Source organism: Carcharodon carcharias, chromosome 4 (assembly GCF_017639515.1).
Source record: "Carcharodon carcharias isolate sCarCar2 chromosome 4, sCarCar2.pri, whole genome shotgun sequence".
NCBI lineage: Eukaryota > Metazoa > Chordata > Chondrichthyes > Lamniformes > Lamnidae > Carcharodon > Carcharodon carcharias.
Genome location: NC_054470.1, coordinates 170,644,355 through 170,660,343, shown reverse-complemented (window position 1 = coordinate 170,660,343; position 15,989 = coordinate 170,644,355). Strand labels below are relative to the sequence as shown.

At 44.8% G+C, this 15,989-nt stretch overlaps 1 protein-coding gene across 1 annotated transcript in view; it reads right to left on the bottom strand.

Moving 5' to 3' along the window:
- The window catches only part of LOC121276810, an 89,449-nt gene that overhangs the window by 40,827 nt on the left and 32,633 nt on the right, over positions 1–15,989 (bottom strand). The window contains exons 9-10 of the mRNA XM_041185354.1: positions 14,859–15,013; positions 5,745–5,953 (exon numbers count right to left, since the gene is read on the bottom strand). Of these exons, the coding sequence (XP_041041288.1) occupies positions 5,745–5,953; positions 14,859–15,013 (364 nt within the window). The remainder of the gene's footprint in view (positions 1–5,744; positions 5,954–14,858; positions 15,014–15,989) is intronic.

The following is a 15,989-nucleotide window of genomic DNA, read 5'->3' as shown; positions in this document are numbered from 1 at the left end:
AACGTGGGCACAGTAGGATCCCAGCCGTTGAGTGGGAGCTGACCAATGCAAAAAGGGAGTATTCCAATGGTGGCATTGCCATTGTCACACCAGGCAGGTGACCTTGAAGTAGCAGAAGCATCCTGAAGAGTACAGGAGATTTCAGCTGAAGTCATTGGCTGAGACCACCACCTGGTAAGTTTGTAGAGCAAGGGAGAAGATTGCACTAAGGCCTTCTCCCCTGCACTAAGGCCTTCTCCCCTGCACAGGGGCTCATTGGAGATGTTACCGCCACTTTTTGGGGTCCACCACTGCATGCTTCGTGTGGCCCCAGGGATTAGTGCTTACACACGTAAATGCAAAGGGAATCTGCTCGACACTGCCCTTGCATCAGCATTTCCATGTGCCAGGTATAAAGGACTGGGTGGTGACAGTCATGCATTAGCAAGAGTCGCCACTTCATTTTCCAGCCTTGGTCCAATTGCTTTTGCTTTAAAGGCAGCTCAGACACAGCAATCTAATCCTATCAGTTCTAATTTCAAAATTAGCTGCCTGTCATGTGCATGTGTTGCTCTACCAGCGTAGCTTTTGTCAGTTCTGGGCTTGTAGATTTTTCAAATAGTAATCTATTCCATCTTGGAAGGTGGAGATGAGGAGGAGAAAGATGGGAGGCAGCAAATCATACTGAAATAATTCAAAGCAGGTGTCCATTGCCGTGCTGTAGTGTCATCAACCTTTGTGGTTGCGCTTCATGTACCAATCTGGACACAGAAGGCATGATTTTCACACAGGCTTTGGAACCCTGCGTAGAGACTAAATGGGGGTCTTGAAGTCACACCTGCTGGAAGCCAGAATAGGGGAGTTATTTTCATGGAACTATTTTCATGTGGAAACCTCTGAGCTCACCATCCAATTAAGGGCAGTGGGTGGGCTCCCAATGCTGGCGGCCCAATCAGAGGGTCAGCAGCTCCAACAGGGGAGGTGGGTGCTGCTGTTGCAGCTCGGAGAATTTGAGGGCCCCTCAAAATGGAGGTGCCCTAGAAGTTGGGGGTAGGTTACGAAGGAACAAAGCTAGTAGGTCCCTCTAATCAGTAGGAAAACACGTCAGTCGGCTGAGTTTGGGCCCTATGGAGGTCTTTCCTGCTCGTAGCACCCTCTTCGGGGAATGGAGCCTTAGGCTCTGATGGCACCCCCAGCTTATTGCCTCTATTTATTTGGCAGCCTCACCACATGGCAGGGGGTCACTCTGCAATTGGCTAAATACCAGTGCACATGAACAATTGTCCATAATTGGGGCCTTAATTACTTCAACTGACCACCTTCCTCCAATGAACAGGCAGCCACTCCGAATGCCAGCCCACCCCCGGAAATTTCTCCAGCGATGGAAACTCATCAACGAGTCATCCTAAAATGACTCTCCGCTACTTCCAGGCTCCCCACTCTGCCTACTAGCCGCCACCCTAGGGCTCAGTAAGTTATGCCCCAAGTGCTAGCTACTTGATCACTGGATATCATCCTGGCCATCGTGTCTTATGATGCTTTTCAGCTGGCAAAGGCCTATTTATGACCTGTCATGGAGACTGTAACATTGTTGCAATCTTCATCGAATCCAATAACCTTTAAACAGAAATTTGAACTCCCATTGACCAACTTAAAGGATCACACAAGATTTTGAAAGTGTTACTTTAACAAACAGACTGAAAGCAACATTGACCAAATGCTATTTCAGTAGCAACTTATACTTTAAAGTATAGAACTTTCCCCTTTTACTTTTAACACAACTGAAAATTCCACTTCACAGTTACACTTTATGCTGTCCTCAATTCTCCCAGAACCAGTCCAAAACGATTCTTAGCTCCTGACGGGTCCATACTGTTCTTTTTCCTCCCAAACCTGGTAACTTTTAGCCACAGAAATGTTTTCACGGTGCGGGTTTTCCCTAGAGATTCTCTAGTTCAAGCTAGGTAAATCTTGCAGCCTCATTCTAAATCCTTCTGAGTTTAGTCTTTCAATCTGAGTGCAAGCTCCCACCCATATTCCTGCATGAAAAATCAAAGAAACTGGCTGCCTCTAGCTGCTGTCTCTCTCAATCTCTCTCTCGGATCCCGTGTCATGAAGCTATTAATATAACGTTATTGGAAATTATTATTTTTTTAAATAGAAGGTTAGTCTGTGGGTGTGTCTTAATTGGATTAAAGCCAGCTAGTCTGGGTGCTTTGATGTATGCTAGTTTTAAGATGTAAGAGAGCATTTGCATTTTGTTGAATAGAGCATTCAAGAAGGGGGTGAAATCTGACACCTAGCTAGCAGAGACCAAGCAATACATTTATATTATTAATAAAATTGGTACTATGAAAGGAGTTTTATTGTTAGAAGGGGTGGAGTTCAAAGGGGCTGGTGATACAATGAGTATTTACATTCAATGAGATGTGTTAGGTATAACAGGTAGCAGTTTTGGGTGTACAGAGCAGAGACAATGTAAGATCAAAGCCTGTAAGCCTACCACTGTGTCTGCAAAGAACCAAAGTGAAAGGAACCTAATTTTGAATTTGTAAGGTGAAAAATGCTTTGCCTGGTGTCTGCTTCACTTGAAAGGGCGCTTGGGCAGTGAGGAGGGGTTGAAGGGGCAGGTCCCCGGGGCGGTGGGGGGGGGGGGGGGGGGGGGGGGTGAAGGGAAGATGTGTTTGGTGGTGGCATCATGCTGGAGTTGGCGGAAATGGCGGAGGATGATCTTTTGAATGCGAAGGCTGGTGGGGTGGTAAGTGAGGACAAGGGGGACCCTATTATGGTTCTGGGAGAGAGAGGAAGGTGTGAGGGCAGATGTGCGGGAGATGGGCCAGACACAGTTGAGGGCCCTGTCAACCACCATGGGTGGAAAACCTCAGTTAAGGTAGACATGTCAGTGGAATTGTTTTGGAAAGTGGCATCTTCAGAACATATGCGATGGAAGCAATTGGACTGGGAGAATGGGATGGAGTCCTTACAGGAAGTGGGTTGTGAGGAGCTGTAGTCGAGGTAGCTGTGGGAGTCAGTAGGCTTGTAATGAATATTGGTGGACAGTCTATCACCAGAAATTGAGACAGAGAGGTCAAGGAAGGGAAGTGTCAGTGATGGACCACGTGAAAATGATGGAGGGGTGGAAACTGGAAGCAAAATTAATACATTTTTCCAGATCCAGACGAGAGCATGAAGCGGCACCAAAGCAATCATCAATGTACTGGAGAAAGAGTTGTGGGAAGGGGCTGGAGGAGGACTGGAACAAGGAAGGTTCCACATACCCCATAAAGAGACAGGCATAACTGGGGCACATGCAGGTACCCATAGCCACACCTTTTATTTGGAGGAAGTGAGAGGAGTTTAAGGAGAAATTGTTCAGTGAGAGAACAAGTTCGCCCAGACGGAGGAGAGTAGTGGTGGATGGGGATTGTTCCGGCCTCTGTTCGAGGAAGAAGCGGAGAGGCTCAGACCATCTCGATGGGAGATGGAGGTGTAGAGGGATTGGACGTCCATAGTGAAGAGGAGGCGGTTGGGGTCAGGGAACTGGAAATTTTTGAGATGATGTAGGGCGTGAGAGGGATCGCAGAAGTAGCTGGGAAGAGACTGGACAAGGGGAGAGAGAATGGAGTCAAGATAGTAAGAAATGAGTTCCTTGGGGCAGGAAGAGGCTGACATGATTGGTCTGCCGGGACAGTCCTGATTCTGGATTTTGGGTAGGAGGTAGAAGCGGGCCGTCTGAGGTTCGGAGACTATGAGGTTGGAAGCTGTGAAGGGAAGAGCTCCAGAGGAGATGAGGTCAGTGACAGTCCTGGAAACATTGGCTTGATGTTCAGTGGTGGGGTCATGGTCCAGGGGGAGGTAGGAGGAAGTGTCTGAGAGTTGATGCTCAGCCTCTGCGAGGTAGAGGTCAGTGCGCCAGAGAACAACAGCACCACCCTTGTCAACAGGTTTGATGACAAAGTCAGGGTTGGTGATGCCACCACAAATCACATCTTCCCTTCACCCCCCGGCCGCTTTCCGCAGGGATCATTCCCTCTGGGACACCCTGGTCCACTCCTCTATCACCCCCTACACCTCAAACCCCTCCCATGGCACCTTCGCATGCAACCGCAGAAGGTGCAACACTTACCCCTTTACTTCCCCCCTCCTCATCGTCCAAGGGCCCAAACACACCTTTCAAGTGAAGCAGCACTTCACTTGCACTTCCCTCAATTTAGTCTGCTACATTTGCTGCTCCCAATGCAGTCTCCTCTACATTGGAGAGGCCAAACGCAGACTGGGTGACCGCTTTGCAGAACACCTTCCGTCTGTCTGCAAGCTTGCCATTTCAACAAATTACCCTGCTCTCATGCCCACATGTCCGTCCTTGGCTTGCTGCAATGTTCCAGTGAAGCTCAGCGCAAACTGGAGGAGCAGCACCTCATGTTCCGACTAGGCACTTTACAGCCTTCTGGACTTAATATTGAGTTCAACAACTTCAGATCATGAACTCTGTCCTCCATCCCCAATCCCTTTCCGATCCCCCTTTTTCCAATAATTTATAAGTTAAAAAATATATATTTTTCTTTTCCCACCTATTTTCAAATTTATTTCGATCTATTGTTTTAACTCCACCTTTTAGCCCATTTCAATCCCCACCCCCACTAGGGCCATCTGCCACTTGCTTGTCCTGCTTGCTACCGTTAATGTCCCCATTAGCACATTCCTTAGATAATATCACCACCGTCAACACCCCTTTATCCTTTTGTCTATGACATCTGTGGCAACCTCTTCTTTGTCTCCACCCATCACTGGCCCTCTATCCAGCTCTACCTGTCCCACCTCCCCTCTACCAGCTTATATTTCACCTCATTTCTCTATTTCCTTAGTTCTGATGAAGACTTATACGGACTTGAAACGTCAACTGTGTTTCTCTCCGCAGATGCTGTCAGACCTGTTGAGTTTTTCCAGCTGTTTTTGTTTTTGTATAGGTTATGATAGTTGTTTAAAGTTTCCCTCTGGGGTTTTAAATAACTCAGCCTTACCAGATACATAACATCCTGGCACACTGATCTGTCCTCGAGTTTTAGGGATATCTTTTGAAAAGCCTGTAACCTAATTCTACAATGCCTTCCTATAAACCCTTGCCATCTTAAAGCCGATCTACATGGCAACGTGACTCAAATACGTCTTGTATACAGGTAGGATTGCTAATTAGCTATCATTTAGACTCCCAACTCCGTTCCATCTAAAGCTAAATAGATAGTTAAAGCATAACCATTTACAAACGCTGACATTCTTGATACCCTCCTGGGACTTTGGAGACTAACAGACTATCCACCGTCAGTGCAGATGTTTCTGTCATTATCTAGAAGTGTGAACATCTTGCACCTCCTTCCCAGTAACACAACTTGTGTCACTCCCTTTAATCTTTAACAATCAAACCACTCAGAGTTGCTGTCAGCAGCACTCAGCACAGGTCACATGACCCCCTCCATTCCTCCATTATCCCTAAATTTTTGACATAGTCCCAAAACACAGTCTCACAAACATCATATTTGTAATAACAGTACAATTTAATTCATTCTTCAAGCTAAAAGAGGGCATATGCAATGAGAGAAAAAAAAACTGGAGGGAATTGAGATGTGCAAAAAGTTGATCATCATGAAAATAGATACCGGTGTTTAAATTATTCCTTTTATTTATTAGTATATTTAGATCTCATATGGCATTACATAGAAATAATTCAATTCAATAATAGAAGCAATTATAAATTATCAATTTCTTACCCTGGCATGAATGCTTTCCAGAAACTTTGTGTGGGCTTCGTACAATGGCTTGTTGAATTCTGGCTTCCGTGGACAGACATCAATATAATCTGAAGCTTTCTCACTTGACAGGTTGTATTGGATGTCAGTGATGTACCGTTTAAACCAATGGCAGTGATCCTCCGGAGGTCCTTCTGTTTGTAGACCCTGTTTAACCTCACATTCTATAACTGAGGTTTTATTATGAGGTAAAGAAAGAAAAGGAGGTGTAATTATCCATTTTTGTTTCTGGAAAAGGCGGTTGATTTAAGGAAGTTCTATCTCACAGGGTCAATGAACCGGGTATCAAGGATGGTGGGCAGGCTGATGACTGACTTTTCACTTGGTGCAGGGGGAGTAGGGTGGGGAATACAGCACACCATGAAATCCAGTGCTTTGCATGGAATGGTGACTGTAGGCACTAAGACAAGGGGCCTCATTTGATTATTGAGCAGTTGGGTGTCAGAGGAGATGAACTGGCTGAAAACAGAGTGGGGAAAGGTTTCAGAGTAATGAGCGGTTAGGGCCGGGGGGGCTGAAGGTGGGGTAGAGAAAGCAGAGGTAGCAGAGAGCCTAACTGATCTTTGAGACAAAATACTCCAAAGGCCTTCTTCCATTTGGGGTAGGGGTGTTGTAGGAGATGCAGTCGGAATTACAATGCTTGTCCAAGATTTTAACCTCCCATTGAATTTTTCCATGTTGATTATTGAGTTGGCAATCACCATTAACCGATAGAGAACAAATTGGACTAACGATTGTCCACAATGAAGGCTTTAGCTGCTAGTCACATTCATCCTGTCCATCCTTTCTGAATATAATTCTCATTTCTTACTTACCAATGACATATTTAAAAAATAAAATGTGCATTTGTCCTTCTATAGCTGTGCACGATTCCAAATGGAACTTTGACATTAACATGTTTCATGACCACATAATATCCAAGATGCATAATCTATTAACACAGTCACTACCTCCACTATGAAACAGCTCTTACAATCCTGCCATTGTTATGCTATTTTACACAGGTTTTAAAAATCTTGTTCACTTTTAACCATGGTGGAAACATCAAGAACCATTAAAGCAGTTAAGTTGATATTATATCCTCACCCTGCACAAAACCAATCCTGTTGGATTTTCTTGAATTTTACATGCATAGCAGCCTCCTCTATTGGCTTTGCATCTTGTTGGGAGCTTGGTCAATGAGTGGAGAATGATGATATGACATTTTCAATATTACTGCAGCTCTTATACTTAAAAAGTAGGTTTGTTTTTGGCACCAGAAAATGCTCCAGAGCTGTATCAGATGAAACAATAAAGCAATGGAAGGCTACAGCCCCACACTTTATGGTTGCAGCCGTGAAGCTACTACCTCAGGAAATGGACAAAAGAAGGATTGCCCCAATTGGAGACCAAGAGTGGACTGTATGGGAGGAGGTGGCAGATAGAGTAAATTTAGCCTGAAAATATTAAAAAGAACTGGAAGCACATGTGAAAGGTAGTTGGGAGTTTGTGCATGCTTCACATGCACAGCTCAAAGTGACAGAGATATGGGACTGGATTTTACACTCCCCAGCTGGTGGGTTTGAAGGTGGGAATCACCTAAAATCCAGCGGGTGGCCATTCTGCCGCCTACTCAATTGCCCCATCCTGCCTAAATTTTTAGGGGTGGGCAGGCATCAGGTGGCCTGCCTGCACTTGAGCCTATTGAGTAATGGCTACTTAAGGGCCTCATCCTACCGCCACCACCAATTTACCCATGGTGAGGTAGGCCCACAGTATGCAGGAAGCCTGGCAACTTTAGCTGTGCGGGCTGGTGTCTGGTGATGGTGGTGGTGGGAGGTGGGGGATGGGGGGGTGACCTTTTCTGGGAGTGCCCTAGGCTCACCAGAGGCATCATCTCCCCTTTAACCCTCTCTTCTGACTTCTTGAACTCTGCCCCATAAACCCCCACCCTCCCCCCCTCTCCTTTCCAACACTCCTCACTCCAGATTTGCCTGGACTCTTCAGCGTGTTGGTACTGCCTGTGCGGTTACTAGCACTCCCACTGGTGCTGCTGGGACTACAGAGCTTTCAGCCATCTGACTGCCCAGTTGTCTTTTAAGGTGGGACTTTCTCTTGAGATAGGAGTAGAAGTCTTGCCTTAAAGCAATTCATGCTGCTCCCAGTATTAAATTACTAATGGGGCAGCCATTGGGATTGTGGGCTGGCTTCCCACCGAAATTTAGCCAAGGGATAGAGGGGGGCCTGAGACGGCACACCCCGAAAAGTCCAGCCCATGGTGAGGCGGCTATTCACCTGATTTTCCATTCTCTGTTCACTTTGGTGAGATTGACCTTGCCAACCAAGAAATTAGCCTTTTTATATTTAGATTTTCATATGTTTTTATCATGTTGCAGCAGCTTTCCAGTGCCAAATGCTACAGACAAATAAAAAAAAATTGACTGCATTTGAAAGCAAATTAATTTTCTGCACTTCAAGAATCAACTAAATGGTGATTAACTCCACACAAGCCAAATACTGAGGATGTTAGAAAGCTGAAATAAAAACAGAAAAAGTTGGAAGCACTCTGCGGGTCTTTTGAGACAGAAATGGAAGTAAGAGGCTGAATTTTTCTCTCTGGGAATGGGAGACAGGAATTGGGACTTTTTTTGGGTCCCAAACACATCCTTGCGGTGGGGGGTGAGGAGTGGAGAGGGAGTAGGGAAACAGTTATTCTTTGGGATCTTCACAGTGTTACGACCTGGTTAGGGACCTCTAACTTTTTGTTTAAACTACAGGAAATTCAAAATCCCTGTTACTTACTTAAAGCCACAAAATCTTTCACGGTTTTAAGTTTTACTAAACAAAAGTCAGCAAAGCAAACAGTCAACACTACCTATCTTCTACTCTAACATCCAGAATTAACATGCAATAAACCTGAATTAAGAGGTAAACAGTGGTCAAACACACCACAAACTGCACATTAAATGGCAGACATAACCAAGATAGATTCCATTAATTTTTTCAGCTACCCACCTAGATGTCAGTGATCACAGTAAGTCACAAATGCTTTCAAACTCTGTCTTCCTCATGAGGAATTTCAGCTCCTCTCCTTCTGGGAGTCACCCTGATCCGCAGCTGACAACAGTTTTATTCCACTCAAGTTTCGTGGGCACAATCCTCATTAAAAGGCATGCTATTCCAGATCCCTCTCAGATCAGCTCCTAGATCCAGCCTACTTGGTATACTTTACCAGATGAGTTGACCTATTTCGGAGACTGTGTCCCACTTTGTTGGCCAGACTACTCTCCAGTGTCTAAACACGGCCACAGTCCCAGCTCTTCAGCCACACTGATGCTAAGAGCTCTGTTCCATCTCCCAGCTGCCTAGCAGACAACTGCTCCTGGGCTTCTCTGATCCCCAGCTCTTCAGTAGCATGGAGGTACCAACTGCCCTGCACTTTTCTGAGCCTCAGCTCCCCATTGGCTTATCTGAGTCCCAGTCGCACGGAGCTAGCGACCTTCTGCTGCCTCTTCAGCTCCAGACTAAAAATCGTTCACGTGGGCTCGCTTTTCACACTGCACTAGGTCCCGCGGTCATTCTTTCACACAAGGACACCATGTTGGCACAATGCCTCATCAGTCTCTGCTCAGGTTATGGTTTGCAAAGTAGTTTACTACTCCCATTAAGTATATCCCGCATTGCAGTCAGGGCACTTTAACTAGAACTACTTTGTTTTCTGGCTGCTGAACAAGCTCATGCAATGGCTCCATTGTAGCCAGCCGACAGAGGGAATCCAGAAACCGAGCAAGCGCAACCTGTCCCCCTCCGGCACTCTGCACTTGCGCTAGAGCCCCAGGCATGCCAGGGGCTGTAGTCTTTAACCAGGGCCTGGACTGCACCCTGAGAACACACCCAAACAACCCAGGAATATAAATTCCCTCACAACAGAGGCATGAAGGCAGATTCCCTGTCCAATCAAAAGCAGCAGGTGGGGTCTCAAAGCTGGAGAGCCAATCAGAACTACTTTCAGTCTCCATCAGCCTCCACTCCCTCCGTCAGTGGGGCAGAAAAATTTGGTCCAACATTTTAGGTCAATGGCCTTTCATCAGCTGTACCTGTCATAGATGCTGCCTGACTTGCTGAGTATTCCCAGCATTTCCAGTGATTAACTCCAAACATATTAACAAAATTTGATAGGTTCTGTTATAGTTAACACTCTTACTGCTTCTTTTATTATTTAGTGTGGGGGTTTGTAATGATAGATTACAGAATCACAGAATTGTTACGGTGTAGAAGGAGACCACTCGGCCTATTATGTCTGCACTGGATCTCTGAATAAGTATTATGACTCAGTGCCATTCTCCTGCCTTTTCTCCATCACCCTTCACATCGTTTCTATTTAAGTAATAATCCAATGCCTTCTTGAATGCCTTGATTGAACCTGCCTCCACCATGCTACCAGCCAGTGCATTCCAGACCCGAACCACTTGTTGTCTGAAAATGTTTTTTCTCACGTCACATTTGCTTCTTTTGCATATCACTTTAAATCTGTGCCCTCTCGTTCTTAGTCCTTTTACGAGCGGGAACAGTTTCTCCCTTTTTACTCTGTCCAGCCCCCTCATGGTTTTGAGCACCTCTAACAAACCTCCTCTTAACCTTCTCCTCTCCAAGAAAAACAGACCCAACTTCTGTAATCTATCCTCATAACTGAAGCTTCTAATGCCTGGAACTATTATTGCAAACTCTTCTGCACTCTCTCCAATGCGTTCACATCCTTCCTAAAGTTTATTTCATTCACGGGATGTGGGCTTCGCTGGTTGGGCCAGCATTTATTGCCCAACCCTAGTTGCCCTTGAGAAGGTGGTGGTGAGCTGCCTTCTTGAACCGCTGCAGTCCATGTGGCATAGGTACACCCACAGTGCTGTTAGGAAGGGAATTCCAGGATTTTGATTCAGCGACAGCGAAGGAGCGGTGATATATTTCCAAGACAGAATGGTGAGTGACTTGGAGGGGAACTTGCAAGTGGTGGTGTTCCCATCTATCTGCTGCCCTTGTCCTTCTAGATGGTAGTGGTCATGGGTTTGGAAGGTGCTGTCTAAGGAGCCTTGGTGAATTTGGTGAATGTGGCACCCAGAACTATACATAATACTACAGCTGAGGTCAAACCACTGTCCTATACAAGTTTAGCATTATCTCCTTGCTCTTGTACTCTATGCCCCTATTAATAAAGCCTAGGATACTGTATGCTTTATTAACTGCTCTCTCCACTTGTCCTGCCACCTTTAATGACTTATGCACATGTACGCCGAGGTCCCTCTGCTCCTGCATACCCTTTAGCTTTGTACCCTTTATTTTACATTGTCTCTCCACGTTCTTCTTAACAAAATGAATCACTTCACACTTCTCTGCATCAAACTTTATCTGCTACATATCTGCCCACTCCACCAAATTGGCTATGTCCTTTTGAAGCTCTGCACTGTCCTCCTCACAGTTTACAATGCTTCCAAGTTTTGTATCATCCGCAAACTTTGAAATTATTCCCTGCACACTAAGATCTAGATCATTAATAAATATCAGGAAAAGCAAGAGTCCCAATACCGAACACTGGGGAACTCCACTATTTTCCTCCAGCCTGAAAAACATCCATCACACATTTCTCGCTGTTTCCTATTATTCAGCCAATTTTGTGTCCATATTGCTACTCTTCCCTTTTATTTCATGAGCTATAACTTTTCTCAGAAGTCTGTTGTGTGACAATGTATCAAATGCCTTTTGGAAGTCCATGTACACCATATCAACAGCATTACCTTAATCAACGCTCTCTGTTACCTCTTCAAAGAACTCCAGTAAGTTAGTTAAACATGATTTTCCTTTAAGAAATCAATGCTGGTTCTTCCTAATCAACGCACAATTTTTTCATGTGACTATTGATTCTATCCCAAATAATTGTTTCTAGAAGCTTCCCCACCACGGAAGTTAAACTGACTGGTCTGTAATTGCTGGGCTTATCCTTGCAACTTTTTTTGAACAAGGGAGTAATATTTGCATTTCTCCAGTCCTCTGGCACCTCACCTGAGTCTAGGGAAGACTGAAAGATTATGGCCAGTTCCCCTGCAATTTCCACTCTCACTTCCTTCAATATCCTTGGATGCATCCCGGCCGGTCCCAGTGCCTTGTCAACTTTAAGCACTGACAGTTGATCCAATACTTTCCCCTTCTCAATTTTGAACCCTTCTAGTGACAGAGTTTCCTCCTCTGTCACCTTGGCCTGGGTAGCATCTGCTTCCTTGGTAAAGACAGATGCATAGTATCCATTTAACACCTCAGCCATGGCCCTTGCCTCCATGTGTGAATCCCCTTTTTGGTCCCTAATCAGCCCCACTCCTTCTACCACCCTTTCATTATCTAAATGCCTATAGAAGACTTTGGGATTTCCCTTTGCATTGGCTGCCAGTCTTTTCTCATTATCCCTCTTCTCTTATTTGTTTCTTCATCTCTCCCCTCAACCTTCTGTATTCAGCTTAGTTCTCAATTGTATTTTCTACCTGACACCTGTCATAAACACATGTTTTCTTTATTATCTTAACTTCTATCTCTTTTTTTCAACCAGGGAGCTCTGAATTTGTTTGCCCTACATTTCCCTTTTGTGGGAATACACCTTGAGTGTGCCAGAATCATTTCTTCTTGGAAGATAGCCCATTGTTCAGCTACAGTTTTCCATGCCAACCTTTGGTTCCAGTCTATCCAGCCCAGTTCCATTCTTGCTCCATTGATATCGGCTCTCCCCCAGTTAATTATTCCTACTCTGCACTGTCCATCGTACTTTTCTACCGTATTCCTAAACCTTATGATACGATAATCACTGCCTCCTAAATGTTCCCCCACTGACAATTCATCTACTTGGCCCACCTCATTTCCAAAAACCAGATCCAGCAGTGCTTCCTTTCTTGTTGGATTGGACACATGCTACTGTATAAAATTCTTCTGAACACATTCTAGGAATTCTTGCCCCTCTCTCCCCTGTACAATACCACTATCCCAGTCCATATTCAGGTAATTAAAGTTCTCCTATTATAATTACTCTATAATGTTTGCACCTCTCTGTAATTTCCCTGCAGATTTGTTCCTCCACATTCTTCCCACAAGTTGGTGGCCTATAGACTACACCGAGCAATGTAATTGCACCCTTTTTGTTCCTTAGCTCTAGCCAAATTGATTCTGTCCTTGAACCTTCTGGGACATCCTCTTTCTCCAGCACTGCAATGCTCTCCTTAACCAATACTGCCACCCCCCCTCCTTTTCTTCCTTTCCTATCTTTCCTGGGCACCTTGTACCCAGGAATATTTAACAGACCTGCCCTTCCTTGAGTCAAGTCTCTGTTATCGCCACAACATCATAATTCTGCATGGCAATCTGCACCTGTAACTCCCCAATCTTATTTACTACACTCTGTCCATTCAAACACATACAGTATAACCTTGATTTAGACTTCATTACTTTTTCCCTTACTCCAACTCCATCTATTAACTTACAATTCTCTATTCTAGTGCTATATGTCTCTCCCAGTATTTGGTACACTTTGGTATTACTCCCTAATATTTTCTCCTGATTCCCACACCCCTGCTGAATTAGTTTAAAGCCCCCCCACCCCCTTGCCAACAACACTAGCAAAATGCCCCGCAAGGAGCTCAGTCCTGGCTCTATTCGGGTGCAACCCATTTGGCTTGTACAGGTCCCATCTCCCCCAGAGCCAGTCCCAGTGTCCCAAGAATCTAAAGCCCTCCCTCCTGCACCATCTTTCCAGCCATGCATTCATCTGCCTTATCCTCTTATTTCTGTACTCACTGGCACATGGCACTGGGAGTAATCTGGAGATTACTACTTTTGAGGTCGTGCTTGCTAATTTTCTACTTAGCTTCCTAAATTCTGTCTGCAGGACCACATCCCCCTTCCTACGTAAGTCATTGATACCAACGTGGTCCATAACTTCTGGCTGTTCACTCTCCCACAGATGAATGCCCTGCAGCTGCTCAGTAACATCCTTGACCCTGGCACCAGGGAGGCAACATACCATCCTGGAGTCATGTCTGCAGCCACAGAAACACCTGTCTGTTCCCCTAATTAACGAATCCCCTTTCACCAGTGCTCTTCTTTTCTTCACCCCCTCCTGGACAGCTGAGCATAGGTGGTGCCACAAACTTGGCTCTGGCTGCACTCCTCTGAGGAACTGGTGCCCCTCACCAGTATTCAAAATGGAAAACTGATTAGCAAGCGGGACCCCAGTGGATGCCTGCACTACCCGCCTGGTTCTTTTGGACTGCCTGGCAGTCACCCATTACCTTTCTGCCTCTGTCTGGTCTGGTCTGACCACCTCTCTGAATGTGCTATCCACATAGTTTTCAGCATTGCAGATGTACCACATTGACTCCAGCCACTGCTCGAGCACTAAAAGCTCAAGTTTCTGCAGCTGGTAGCACTTCCTCCACATCTGATCGTCTAGGTCACCAGTAGTGCCCGCTACTTCCCACATATTACAGAAGAGGCATTCCACATGACCGAGCTGCCCTGCCATGTCTTAATTTTACTTCCCTTACGCTAACTTCATTTTACTTCGGTTTACTTATATAACATAGAGTTACTGGCCCTGACCTCCCCTTATTCCTAATATTTTTTACTCAAAACCGAATAGCTACTTGCTTAAAAATAATACACTTTTCTAATTTACAGCTATTTAAAGACATTCTTTAAGAGCAGTTCGTTACCAACCAATGAATTTATGGTTTTCCTGTAATGTTACTGTTCAATTTTTCTTTTCAAACTCAGCTCTGAAGGTGAGGGTTACACCCAGATCCGTTCCTGCTCAGCTGCTCCTGTTCCTGATTTAGAATAATTCCTAAATGTACCACCCCTCTTTTCCTGGTGCACCATATTCCCTTGTAAGCCTAATTTGCTACTCACTCGGTCTCTGTCTCTCTCCAGCGTCGTTGCCTGTCTGCTCATGGCCCCTTTCTGACTGCTAACAATTAGTAGTTTGAAAATGCTCCATTGATAATTCTATGTAAAGTTATTATGGTTAGTACTTAAACCCATTACTTCTGACTTCTCCATCATTACCTGTTCGAAGCAGATTTGAGGCTGCTTCTTTACCGAGTGACAATGGTGCATATTCCTGGAGGATGCTGTATAGTTTCTGTGAAGAACTTGACCAGTTATTCCTTGCATGTTGCCTGCGTGAAGGATCCATGCTGTAAATGTCTCTGAAGTGTATCCTACAAAGCAAATTAAAGCACAGATACAGAGCGTTTAACAATACAATCAGCCTACTTCCAAATTTCTGCACAGTTATTGAACCACAGTTGGTAACGGGCACAAATTTAATAGATCGTATACAGGTAAATTTGATTCATGGCCAAGTTGAGCCATTTAATTTTATTCTATTCTATTCACAAATGCAGGAATCCTTCATCATACAAATAGCAAAACTGCTACTTTTTTCATCATATAACTTTACCCCAGCTGGTGCCAGATAGCATTATAATTTCAACTCCTACACTCATGATGCTAGCCAGTATCCATCATTGCCACCCGTATCTGCACAGTAAAGATTGCCTTGAACACTTTCTCATATGAGTTAACAATCACTGACATAGTCACTATTGACTCTTCAATCTTTTCACCACATGGTCGACCTTAATTCCTCTTTTCTCAGCCTTTTTAAAATCTCCCCATCCACAAAATCTCTGCTAACACAGCTGCTGGCTTAGCACATTAAACTTTCAGCCTTCACCTCTGCAGTCAGTGACAAAGGTTATCAGGTCATTATCACATTAGCTGTCCACTAGTTGGCTGCCATGTTTCTTGCAATGCAACAATAACCACGCTTAAGAAAACGTACTTAATTGGCTGCAAAATGCTTTGGGATGTCTTGAAGTCCTAAAAGGCGCTATATATAAATATAAATGCTCCATTTTATCATGTGCCTCCTTCAAGCTCATTTCCCACATAATCACTGGGATGAATTTTAACCTCCAAAAAGGGAAGGGCTGGGGGTGGCTCTCAAAAATCACAACTTGACCCCAAATCATCTCCAACGCACCCACTTCTGGATTTAATGGAGGGGGGGAAACAAGAGTTGGGCAGCCAGCCTGCTCACAGGATGAAGTTTAGTAAATTAAATATTCTCATGAGGCTGGCAGCTTCTGATTTAACCTGCTTTGTAGGTTTAACAGTCACCAGCTGGGTTTC